General features: G+C 52.8%; 2 protein-coding genes across 2 annotated transcripts; both read right to left on the bottom strand.

Moving 5' to 3' along the window:
• Nucleotides 1-5,401: 5,401 nt before the first annotated feature.
• Nucleotides 5,402-6,517, bottom strand: COCSUDRAFT_46986 (hypothetical protein; the record flags this gene model as incomplete). Its single annotated transcript, XM_005649355.1, has 3 exons — nucleotides 6,300-6,517; nucleotides 5,933-6,011; nucleotides 5,402-5,758 (listed from the first exon to the last, which is right to left on the bottom strand). A coding segment is annotated over exon 3 (318 nt), but the record flags the coding sequence as incomplete, so codon positions are not given.
• A 1,529-nt stretch (nucleotides 6,518-8,046) lies between these two features.
• On the bottom strand, nucleotides 8,047-12,509 carry COCSUDRAFT_14218 (glycoside hydrolase; the record flags this gene model as incomplete). Its single annotated transcript, XM_005649354.1, has 9 exons — nucleotides 8,047-8,204; nucleotides 8,486-8,684; nucleotides 9,121-9,276; nucleotides 9,616-9,774; nucleotides 10,269-10,416; nucleotides 10,864-11,072; nucleotides 11,535-11,639; nucleotides 11,953-12,026; nucleotides 12,347-12,509. Coding segments are annotated over 9 exons (1,371 nt in total), but the record flags the coding sequence as incomplete, so codon positions are not given.
• Nucleotides 12,510-13,046: the final 537 nt, after the last annotated feature.

The following is a 13,046-nucleotide window of genomic DNA, read 5'->3' as shown; positions in this document are numbered from 1 at the left end:
TGCCGCTTCCAGTGCCAATGGCACGCATGATGTTGCCTTTAACCAGGAAGTAACGAGCAACTAAGCTCCAAATACCCCACAGGCCCAGCTTGGCCCCAGATAAAATACCAGAACTGCTTCACAGGTCTGCCCTCTTGATATCTGTTCCTTGCAGCACCATGCATGCATGCATGCAGACATCCCTGCACAGTAGGGTCAATTTTCAAAATTGAATTTCAATAGAGGGAACGCACCCGCATGCCGATGTACATGAGCTCGGCGAGCTCGCGGGGACCGTTCTCCGGGTCCAAGAATTCATACTCGGGGGGCAACAACAGAAGCGGGGGGCCGGAAGGGTTAGGGTTGTCCGCGCACAGCGGCTCCCACAGCTTCAGCGAGAGCTGATCCTTCTGCAGCTGCACGATTCTGATCGTTCCCTCGGGGCCTGTCATCAGCCGAACCTGGTCGTCCAACTCCGTGTCCTCCTGTGAGAGGGGCGCAGAGAATATCAGCGCTGCAGGAAAAGCATCAATCAAAAGGCTGTCTACGACAGTGTCTGGAGTTTTAGCATCAGCCATGGTGAGAATGCCACATCAGGTCATCCTTCACCCTCTTGGTCTGCCCTTTTGCCTGTCACGACCAGCAGAGCACAAGAACCGAATGGCATCCTAGAAAGCAAAGCAAAGCAATATGACTTCTCATCACCTTTTTAGCATATTGATATTTATATAAAAAGATTTGGAAAAAGAGATCTTGCAGGTGTTGGGCAGCTGCTCCTGTCAGAGACTGCTCCATGTCATCAATTTGAATTCAAATCTTCAGCCGCTGTACGGGCATTCAGACCGATGGCTCACCTGAATAAGCTGCGGCAGCGACTCGGCAAAGTCGGCGTGCCACTGCAGCCACTGCTGCCTTCCTGTCGTGATGTGCTCTGCTAGCTGCACTGTCTTGATTCGGCCTCGCTCCACGACGTGAGACAGCTTGCGCTTGAGAGCCGCCAGCGTCGGTTCGAAGACAACGTTGTCGCTGAATTCCTTTGGGTCAAACATCTCCAGAACGCCGCCCGCGTCAAACACCAGGAACGGAATGCCCTTCACCTGTGAGTTGCGCAAAAACAATCAACATCAGCCGGTGTTCTCCACACTCGTGCGCGTGCATCTGTAGCAAGGCGAGCAAACTGGCTGCGCCCCAAAAGTAGGGAACTTGTCAGTCCCGGTGCAAGCAAGAGCCCTAGCTACGCCTTCCGCACTTCGAGACGTGACTTTCTATAGCAGTCCAAGGATGCAACGCAAGCCCACAGAATCTCAATTGCTGCAAAGCCAAGGAACATGGCCAAGCATACTCTTCCACTGCAGGGCACCATGTTCCGAAGATGGGGAGACGGAGAGAAAACTGAGCAGGCATGCAAAGCTCAGTGAGTCGAAGTTCCTATGCAGTCTCTCACCGCGGCCTCTGCCACCACGTAAGGCATGTTGTCGACGAGCGAGCACAGCACGAGCAGCGTCCCCTCGCTCGACAGAATCTCGAGCGCCTCGTCACGCTTGGCACCCACTCTCAGATGAGTTTTCCAGGGCCATTTTGCAGTTTTCTCGCGCAGCCACACACTCGACGGCCGCATGTCCACCTTGGCATCAGACCCCACAAAGTACACCTGCGCAGGTGTGAGAATCGATTGATATCGACGAACAGTGAGAGTTAATCCTCTCTAGGCAAAGGGTGCAAAAAGCACTTCTGTTGATGATGTGGTAATGCACACGAGCAACAAATGTGGCAGCTGCAGCCATACACTGGGCAACCCAAGGAAATGAAAATCCTGAGGACAGGGATTCTGCACGAAAAGCATGGCACAAGTACTCAGATTAGAAGAACATGATGGCGTGCATGAAACCTGCGATCTTTCTTTGCATGACACCTCAAAGCTTCTTGCCGCTGCTTCACACACAGCAAACAGAGGCTCCATATGAAGTCATTGTGGGGCAAAGGCCGGGATGGCTTTAACAGTGGCACCCCTCGGGGCAGGCGCAGCTCTCAATTGGCTGTACTATACTGGACAGCAAATCGTTCGAAAATCGTGTGCCGGGGATAGTATCCAGAACAATATTTTCATTAGTACCGCGAAGCCACGCACCTCGAACTTGTCGTTTGTGACGTTCAGCGCTGAGACTGCGTCCACGAAGAGCTTGATGCCCTTTCGCTCCTCCAGCCGGGAGAAGAACGCCAGACGCCACACCGGCTTCTCCTTGCCCATCATCTGCAGCAGGGAGCACATGCAGCGTACGATCAGCCACATGCACAAGATACAAAAAGCAGGCGCTGGGAATTTCCCGGAAAATATCAGGATTCCTGGAAGATGTTTCTTGAATCATCCAGCTATGTAAACACTTGTATGGCTGGGAGCCCTTGAGGACCTCACGCAGCTACTTTTTTGGCGCAGGAGATCGCAGGACGCTGCGGTGAGTTAATACTGCACTTAAAGCACCTATTCTCAGGGTGTTGACACAATATATGGCAATGGCTGAATGCATGGGTGCCCACCTGCGCTGCGACAAGGTCAAATTGTGGGATGACATTGGGGATGCACACATACATTGCAGTCCGCCAGAACAGGCACGCAAAAAAAGGAGCCAGAATTTGATTAAAAAAAAGAGGAGGTCGCACCTGCGCGGCGATCGGGTCGACCTCTGGGATGACGTTGGGGATTCGCATGGTGGTCTCGGGCATGGCCCAGCCGCGCTGGCGCAGGAAGGCGATCATGTAATTGGTGGGGGAGATCTCACAGTCGTTCAGCATGTTGGCCATGCGCTCCTGGTTGTCGATTCGCAGGGACACGATGTCCATCGGCCGCTGGACCTGCCCCATGGACGACCAGAAGTGGCCCCCGTGCGGCTGTACTGCCACCCGCAAGCCAGCCTTGATCTGCGCGCAGTAATCACATAGTTTCCCCTCTATCAGTCGGTGTCAAATTTCTTCCATTTCCTGGTCCTCTTGTTTGCAGATTCCACAATTTCAGCAAGTGATGAAGGCAGGCCTTTGGGCAGGCTCCCTGCACCATTGAATCTGTGAAGCATGCCAGATGCACTTCCAGAGTAGCATGGAACGACATATGTCTGCCATTGAAAATCCACTTGCACTGCCCTCCGGATGTACACAGGTCCTACAAAATTTGCACCAGTTGTCATGCAGGCCGTCTGTACCTGGGTATCACACCTCCCTCACTATCCTCACCTTTGCAAGGGTCTCAAATGTTGTATTGCTAATCTGGCACTGATACCCGAAGGCCCCCCCACCTGGCGGTAGTTGTTGGCAGTGATGAGGTCGACAAAGGCGCCTCCCCACTCGTGCCCATGGATCACATCACAGCGATCGGCGTTTTCCTCCACCCAGTTCAGAACTGCGTGGCTCAGCTGCTCGTAGGGATATGTCTCGACAATCTCAGGCACGAAGTGGTGCGGCTCGAGGCACTCGAAGTGCAGGTTCTGCTTGGTGTTGACCTGCTTGGCCTCCTGGCAGATTGTGAACTTCTTCGACACCCCCAGGAATGTCACCTGCTCGCACACGCCAGTTTTGAATCTACTGAGCCTTTGGAGACATTTAGATCAGTGGTGTTAGTGTTTCAAAGCGCAGAGCGCTCCATGATCTGTAGGTTTGCAGGAATCACAAGCTGCAGAATTCATGCCGGATGCCGAGAACAATTACAGGCCTTTTTGCACAATACGAGGCTTGGAGCTTTGGCTTATATATACAAGGTTCTCCAGGTGCAAAAGATGCCCCTGTGTCTGCCCATATTGTACAGACTTCGAGCATGCATGCACGCATGCATGCAGGTGCCAAGGAGCGCCCACCTCCAGAAACTCTGTCAACACATCAGCACGCCCCGGACAATGCTGTCACATAGAGAGCTCACCTCGAGCGCGTGTGACTCAGCGAGCATGGCTGCCAGCAAATGGTAGGCGGTGGCCGTGCCTCCGGCGGTTTTGAGCCCCCAGAAATCGGCGCTCATGACGCACACTTTCAGCGGCTTGGAGCGCTTCTTCAGCTTGAGCTGCGGCTCCTGGGATTTCGTGCGGTTAGTCACCACCATCTGCGCGTTCGCCGCCTCCGCCGCGTTCACGTTCTGCCGAAACTTGCCCATTATGCCCTGCCATGTACATTGGAAATAACTATTTGCTTGAATCTCATATTTTTAACTCTGGACTGTGAATTTGTTCGTTTGAATTCAAAAAGATGATGTCCACTACGAGCATTCTGGAGTAGGTGCTTCTTCACGCCTCGCATCACGCTACTGTTGCTGTGCACTCGAGTTGAAATGCCCACAGCCTGAGTCAACGGCGAATAAAGTGTGCCTTGCCAGCTCTGTATCAGCAGGGCCCAAGAGATCTTCCTTCAAGGAAGCATCCACCAACCTGGCACACCTTTGCAGACATCAAGGTGATGTGAGCACTGGAACCCATTGCAGACTCACCTGCTTTGACTGCAAGCCGGGCTCGACGGCACTAGCTGAGCCGCCATCCACTCCGACACCTGTCAGCATCCCAGTGGCGATGGTTTTCACCCCCTGCGCCGCATTACCCACCCCTGCCGCCGCCCCCCGCGCGGCCGACAGCATCTGATCCTGCAGTCCCCCCGTCACCGCGCCTGATCTGGCCGCCGGCTTGATCGCCGCCTTAGTCACCGCCTTCTGGGACGCGCCCGCCTTGCCTGCACATGCCAGCATGCATGCATGCATCAGGCCTCGCCCATATTGCCATGCTCATCTTAAGTGACACAACATAAAGCTTCCACAAAAGCAATCCCCAACAAGTTTACATCATTGTCAGACAGCAGATCAGGACACCACATCAAAATTTTACTTTGGCAATGAATGCCTTAAAAATGCCTTAAAAGGACAGTCTGTGATTCCTTGCTCAAACAACACAAACACACATGCAGAATTTACTTGCATTTTTCTGTGAGTCGCAGCAAGCTTGCAGAGATGCACCAGCGGACATAACAATACCTGCAAGCCTGGTCTGGGGCACAGGGTCATCTGCTTCTTCGTATGTGTCATCGTCCAGGATCTCATTGTAGGAAGTGGTCACTCCTGCGGTGACCTTCGTCGGCTTTGCCTTTGCCGCCACCTTTTTGGGGCGGCTGGCAAAGGGCAGATCGTCCTCTTCGTCCCTCATGTCCCGCTGCTGCACACCCCACGCATTGCTGAAGTCAGTGACTAAAGCTCACATAGATTGTCTTCAGGTTCTGACAAAGGTGGGCTTTACCACCTCCTCCTGAATCTCAAAATTTTCCATTCTTGCATGACTCACGCATTGCCAGCAAGATCCCACGCAAGGGCCTCCATAGAGCTGAGCACGTGCTGTCCCAGCTTGCAGAGGCACTGTCTTCACAGAGTCATTTAATGCACAGGATAGAGCAGGCATGCCCGTACCTGAAGCCGCCTGCGCGCGCCGTGGGAAGCTTCCAGGAGAGCACGCGTCTTCAGCGCCTCGGGCAGCATGATGTCAGCGCGCTCCGCTGACGTCAGCCGCGGCGGCCATACCGCGGCGTGCTTCGCGCGCAGCTCCTCCGGCTTCTGCCGGCCCGCCGCCGCCGCGGCCGGCCGCGGCTTCGCCGCGCGCACGCGCGCCGTGGCCGTCACCGCGTCGGCGGCGGCGGCTGTCAGCATAATCAGTGCGCAGCACAGCAGGACTGCCTTCGCGCCGCGGCGTTGCCTCCGTCTCCTGTCCAATGCTGCTCTGCCTGCCATGCTGTTTTGGTGTCGCTCCCCCCCTTCAGATGCTGACCCCTGCTCAACACAATGTGCTAACAATGTGTTTTGTGCCTCTTCGACATTAAGAAGCACAAATGCAGGACGTGTTGCCACTGGAGAAAGAAGAAGGATCGTGAGCACGATTCTTGCAGGGAAACGGATGTTTCTGCGGAGGGCTAAAGCCTGAGATCCTGTAAGATTGTTGCACACCTGTGGAGATACTCCCGCATCGCATGCCCTCCAGGACACGGTCGCTCCTGGCGATGAACAAGCCTCAGCCTTCTTCAAGCTGCGATGCAGAACTGGCAGATCTTAGCCTTCTATGGATTTTAAAGACCCACGATAGAGGACCAAACATGTCTTTAGATCTAATACTTTGTAGAATGAGAACGGTATGCAGTGCATGCACAGCAAGCAAATGGTGAACTACAAAGCCAGCCAAACGCGGTTTGCTCTTTGCGCTAGATAGGGTCTCAAAAATTTCAACGGGTTTGAGCCCTAGCTCATGCAGAAGGCAACCTGCAGATATAAAGTTGCTATCTGCATCGTGATTGCAGAAAGCTGGGTCGTGGCTTACCCAATAGTACACGTCGATTTGAACAGTCCGTTGCTAATCCTCCCTATTTATTCCGCAACAAAGGCTCGCTTGTGGCGGTCCCTTGAAAACAATCAATCTGATATATTGTCCAAGTTTTCTTACTTACTAATATACTAAAGGCAAGCAGATCAATTAATTTGGTTGCACAAGGGTCGGATTCGGAAAATCCCTCGGCAGGGCCTGTCCGGGTTGATTCGCGCTCTAACCCTAGATTGCACACAGATGTGCGTTATTTTCTGGAGAAAGGTAGACGTCCCTATTCCTGATCGACGTCGGGTGCGAGAAAGTCCAGCAATCTGGCCGGTGACGTTCGGCATAATATCGCAAGTACCGATTAGTAACGTCAGCTCATCGATTTCAAGGAGAATTTTCTCCTGCCAACCACACATCCCCGGAATTGAATTTGAATTTATATTTCTGTTCAATTTCGCAAATTTTAAGCACCACTCTGCATTACAAGAAAACTCACTCTTTCATTACCTAAGCAGTCCTGCAGCTCTGCAGCGAGCTAGTCAATAGTTTCCCAGTCATTGACTGAGCAGCGCTACTGGCCAGTGCGGCACAACTTGACATTCACAATCAATCGTTCCAGGTTCCATCACATAGTGCTTCAGATCCCAGCTGCTCTGTCAGGTTCAGTATATCAAGGCAGTCCCACAAGGATGCAAAGTACAATACCGGGTGACCCTCTAGTACCTTGCAAAGTTGTACTATAATATTGTCTATATGGCTGGCAACGAGGGCATACATAGGGTATCCTTTAAGCCGGTCCAACAGAAAAAAAGGCGGTTGTTGAAATCTACAGATAAAGGGGCATCTCGCACAAAAGAACATGTTCAGTTCAAAGAAGGGTGAGTCAGCTTCACAGGCCACAGAAACACAAGCAACTTCTCCTGAGCATTTGCAGCCTGGCCAATCTCGTGCAAAAGGGTTTTGACTAGACCATCTGCTAACGTGCTGGCCATTCTTGAACGCAGAGAAGACTGCATCCTTATTCTTAGAGTCATTAATTTGTTCAGTTCTGCATGCATGCAATTGCCTTTTAGTCATCAGTTTAGGAGCCGTTATTGCTGGCAGCACTGGGCGATCGCACAACGTCTCCACGCTGCACACACTGGTCCCACGAGTCTGGTGACCCGGCCAGGAATGCTAGCACACCTGCGCGCAAATTATTATTATTATTATTATTACACGCCTATCCAAGCCACAGTAGGCTTAGGTGCGTCGCAGCAGCGTTTCTATGACAGCCTTCCAACTCTCCCTATCTTGGCACCTTTTCCACCATGTCAAGCTAAATACCCACACGGTAAATCATCAGGGGGGCGATATAAATACTGAGCACCGTGCCCACGGTCGACTGGGTCTTGCTTGGATCTGGCGAGTCCAACAAGGGGTAGGATTATGGCAGCCTTCAACTGCAGCTTGTCTGCAGGACGCACCTTGCCTCTTGGCAGGAAAAGCGTGTCATAATAATAATATTAATAATAAATCAGTGTAATCTAGGCACCTCTAGAAGCCTCTCCTTCACCCTACAACTCCCGAGAAGCGCAGAGGTTGCGCTTGAAAACAGCACGTGGAGGATACTAGGCACCGCAATCTAGAGACCTAGCAGAAGTGCGTGCATACTGGCAGCAACAACCCTTTCCTTCAAAATTGCGCACCCAAAAAGAAAGAAATGCACGCAGGATGACAGAGTATTCGCTATGGAAATGGGGCAAATGTCTCTTTAAGGCCCTGTGACTGTAGGTGTGTGCGGCAGTGGATTTTGAAGTCTTTGGGGAGTATCGGGGGATGCACCTGTGAAGCCGGAGTTGTAGTCGACCGCCACCTCGTTCTTCTGGTAGTCGTCCCTCTTGTCAACGTACGAGTCATCCTTGCCCGGACCTGCACAGGTGACCTCATCACATCATCACCTCTAGCCCACCAGCAGACTGGCATAGAGCTTGTGTGCGCAGAAACTGTGCTTTTGTAGAGAGAATATGACACCAGTTTCACAGCGCATGCATGGGAAGATTGGACGGCTGCATATCTCTTTCTCTTTTTTACAGTTGGACATTGCCAACCTCGGAAATCGTCACCGAAAGAGCCAATGAGATTACAGAGGACGCAGCTGAGCACTTTGCCTTTTATTAAGCACGGCAGGGGGCAGCAGTTTGCGCGCGTACCTCCCACGAGGGCGCCAGTGAGAACGTTGGGGTTGGAGGAGGAGAGGCTGAACTGGTCGTAGGAGCAAGGGGGGTTGTTGGACCCCCACGGCTGCTGCTCCGGTGGGCAGGAGGCTCCCCGATGGTGGACATGCGTGGGGGGGTTCTTGCCGTAGCCCACAACAAAGCTGCGCCCCGAGTCCCCCAGGATGTACTTGATCTGGCTCCGCGCCCAGCACGAGTAGCGGTGCGACTTTGTGGGGTCCGAATCTGCAGCGAAGAATCGAAGATAGTTTGGCATTACATATCGGCGTTGCAGGGCATTAGATTGGCTTGCAGTGGTACGGTATATAGCAAGCATGACAGGCAATACAACTCAAGGCGCAATTGTTTACCGGCAGCAGTACTAGTCCGACTTTGTGGGGTCTCAGCACAGAGCTCCTCGGCCAGCATAGACTGGCATGGAATCGGGTCCCAATTTGCTGAGCACTCAGCATGAAGAGCTCTGAGATTGAAGAATGTCACAGTGACCGCTCACTAAACATGCAAAAAGTGCTTTCCTGGTCAGAAGTGACAGCTGAGATCACAAGGAGCACGCCCATGGTGCCAAAAGAATGGTGACCAGGTTCTGCAAGGTCTACTCTTTGAGATGAAACAGAGTTTGATGGAGGAAAGAGCGCACCGGCGATGGATTTGGAGTAGACGGCGGCAATCATGGCGGCGTTGCCCACGAAGCGCAAGGAGCCCCACTCGGAGCCCCAGGCGAGGCCGTGCGGGGTGTAGGTAACGCCGTCGGTGCCCTTGATCCATGCCTCCAGGAATCGCTGCACCTGCACGCACATGCCGCCCGCTCGCGCTCACGTCTCTGGGTTGTACTCGATCATGCCCCTCTACAGGGGCAATAAAGAAGCATTCTACCGACCAGCTAAACTTGCGCATTTCATCTTCAAGTCACTCCTTGTAACCCAGCGATTACTGGCTGAGGGAAAAAGACACTTCAGTAGGATGCTTTGAGTGGCTAAAACTAAACCCATGACTTGACATGCTGCATGCAGGACATGGAAGTGCGAAGCCCGTCTGCCTTCAGCGGTGCAGGGAGCTCAAAAGACATAAAATTTGGAGTTCCCTGAGCGCTGAGGTGAAAGCAAAACATCCAGCAAAAAATCAGTCAGGGACTGTAAAATTGTGCGTACCTCGGCGGCGTATTTCTTGTCGCTGGCCTGCGATGCCAGGAGCACGTCGGCGCCCCAGATGGAGCTGTCCCAGTTCCAGGCCAGGTAGCCGCCGCCCCCCTCCTCGTCCTTGCTGCGCTGCCACAGCCGCTGTGCATCCTGTGAACATGTGAAGAGGTTGATATCTGAGACTCAGAGCCTTATGCCCTGGGCCGAAGCATGCGTGTGAGGAGGAGGAATTATGCTAGCTCATGCTTCGGTTGGGTTAGATCAGCGTGTCCTAAACAGCTAGTGCAAACGCATGTCCACCGAGTATTCTCTACTGCGGATTGTTTTCAAGTGGGCCCTCTGGTCCAAGGCAGATTGATGCCGGCTCAGGCTTTGAGTGGGGCATTTATGCGAAGGTGTTGCAGAAATTGTGACAGCTCAAAAAAAACAAGATGTTTCTATCCAGCGGTTTTTGTCCAGGCCACTGTGACACCTGACCTTCAGAGACTCATGAAGCTCTTGCCCTGCTCCTAAAGCTGGCGGATCTGCTGTCAAGACACAGCTGGGAATGCTAGGCTGCAAGACAACGAGCAAACCCAACCATTATGGATTGGTGAGGCCTGTAGTATGTAGAAAATGAGCACGCAAATCACCTGCAGGAATTGCTGCTCGCCGGTCTTGCGGTAGAGCCAGGCTGCGGCCCAGGTGAGATCGTCCAGGAAGTTGGAGGAGGGGTAGACGTAGGCACCCTTTATGCTGTCGCTGTACTTGCCCTGGAACGTGGTGCCCACTCTGCACCCAAGCAACCAGCAGCGAGGCTCTCATCAGCCTGACTAGGCAGGTTAAGTCAGGCAGATTGTCAGAGATCGCCCAGTGACAGGTTGAACCACACAGCCGCTGCGTTACTCAGTGTCAAGTGTGACAGATTGCAGCATGCATGCCTGCACATGTCAAAGCCAAAGCAGAAAATTTATTCAGCAGCACTGTCCTGGGTTGAAGTTGAAGGGAACAATATAGCACTCTGTCGAAATCGATTGGCGTGTTTTCACACAGCCGGCAGCATGGCAGGTCTCATTTGAGGCCTTGGCAAGCGCCTCCAGCACATTTCACCAAAGACCTCTTTGGAGTACTGCCACAATGTAGAGCATGTGGTGCTGATCAACAGAATCATCAGGGGATCGAATTCGAACTCGCTATATAATTTCAAAAATGAGAGCAGACAGCGGCCGCGTGACTCACGCGTAGAGATCGCGAGCGTGCGCCTCCAGCTTGAGCGCGTAGGCTGCGTCGGTCTTCTCAAACACGATGGAAATTGCAGCAAGCGCGGCGGCCGTCTGGCCAAGCAGATCCGAGCCCGGGTTGTTCGCGTCGACATCGTATGCCGGCCGCGCCATTGTCATGTCCTCCGAGCGCCCCCATACCGCGTGATCCGCGCCTGGGTCCCCCACCTGCATGCGCGCAGTTACTCATGACTATTAATGCAAGCTTTCCCTGCCAAGAGGCATGGTGCGTATGCAGACGAGCTACATGCGCGCAACTACCAATGGTTATCACGACGCGCTGTTCATGCTGAGAGGCAAAAGTCTTCAGAGAAGCTGCATGGCCAGGTTCCACTACTGCAGTTAATATGCATTGTGACATACTTTACACTATCATGTTGCAGATGGGGGGGAACATCCATCTGCTAATGTCCTGTACAGTGTCACTTGGTATACATATATAATGCTTGCTGGTTCCTCTTGTGGGTGCTTGCAGCTGAATGTCAGCACTTAGCAGAAATCTGCTTCCTGCCAATCTGGGCAGAAGGGCTGTAGACAGCAGCATCATGAACAGAGGAGGTTGGCTGTTTGGTGTCTCTCCAGGTTGATGCCGCTGAGCAAAGGGAAAAGTGGACGCATGTCATGGCGCACCTGGCCAGTGTAGGCAACATCTGAATGGTGGCACTTAACAAAGTAGTCTGCCACCCAGCGGAGGCCGTCCAGAGCAATCTGGGTCTGGGCAGAGGAGGAGTAGCCCTGAGAATTGCACCCATCGAACACCATTGGTATCTTTTCCTTATGGTCATCCTTGCATCACAACTTCAAGAAATCCTAGTGGCTGCACAACAGACAGGTGCGCTAGTCATGCATTGCACAGATTGAATGCTGTTGATGCCTGTCACTTGTGGGAACTTTTAGCATCACAGGTGCTTAACACTGGTAGCTGCAGAGCATCTCGTCGTTGTTTAAAGCTTTGCTCGGTGCAGAAAGGTTGATGGTCAGGTCGTGTATCAGGCAGGTAAGAACTGCAAGCACGTGCAGGTAGCTCAGAGAGCATGCCGGGGCGCACATCTTGGAACTCAATGAAGCCCCATGCCAGCACGCCCGCAGCCCACGCCATTGGGAAGTTCAGCTTCAGGTGATCTGTGGCAGGATGCAACACAACATATCAAGTCAATCCAGTCAGTCAATCACATCACACCTGTTCCTACATGCTGCATGCATGAGGCCTGTCCCTTTCTGGAAAAAATTTTGCTAATGATGTGGCCAAGTAGATCTCGAAAGCGGATGAACTAGCAAGACAGATGCGTGTGGGGCATGGCAAACGGTGTCCTTGCATGGCTGCATGCATGAGCCCAGTCCCTTTCTGGCAGATCAATTCGCACAATCATGTGCCAAACAAGCCAAGAGCGGACGTACTTGCATGACAGATGATAGTGGGGCGTGACAAGTGGACTACTCACCTCCGGCATCATACCAGCCGCCGGTGACATCGCTACCATCGGGCGCCTTGTCTCCCAGCGCTGAGTCACCCCGCCATGGGACTCTGTTTGTGCTGGGCAGCTTGCCCGACCGTTGCGCCTCGTAGAACAGCCATGACATGCCCAGCACCTGGCCGTAGTCGTAGCCTGGCACAAGGCAACACCGAGCACGTTTTTAAAGGTGCAACTGGTAGCACTTGAGCAGACAGATGTCCAAGATACGTGCATCGTTTGCAGCAGCTATGCCAGCCGTGCATGGAATTGTTCAATTTGTTCCAACGTTGCAATTTTGAAATTCTATTTGGCTCTAGCGTCCTATGTGGGTGCTCGGCTGGCTCCCCGGCATGCATGGGCGTGCAGCTTTTCTCTTCCCTCTTTCAGTACACAATTAATGCTGATTTGTTCATGGCAGATAACACATTGTAATTTGTACCAAAATTAGCAGTGAATCTGACGTTGTGTCGACAGTTATGAGCACTCTTTGTTCGCGAACGGGTGGGTAGGCCGTTACACCGCTCACCGTCTGTGTTTGCCGACTCTATACGTGACCCTCCCGCCGCGACGACAGGCTTGATCTCAAACGTTCCGTTTGTGATCTTCTCAATCGCCGGAACATCTGTTTTATTGAGGTTGGCGAAAAACGTCTCGTTCACACGGAATGCGTCTTTGATTGCCTCCTGCT

The sequence above is a fragment of the Coccomyxa subellipsoidea genome (assembly GCF_000258705.1).
Source record: "Coccomyxa subellipsoidea C-169, whole genome shotgun sequence".
Taxonomy (NCBI): Eukaryota; Viridiplantae; Chlorophyta; class Trebouxiophyceae; family Coccomyxaceae; genus Coccomyxa; species Coccomyxa subellipsoidea.
This window is presented reverse-complemented; position numbering and strand designations above follow the sequence as displayed.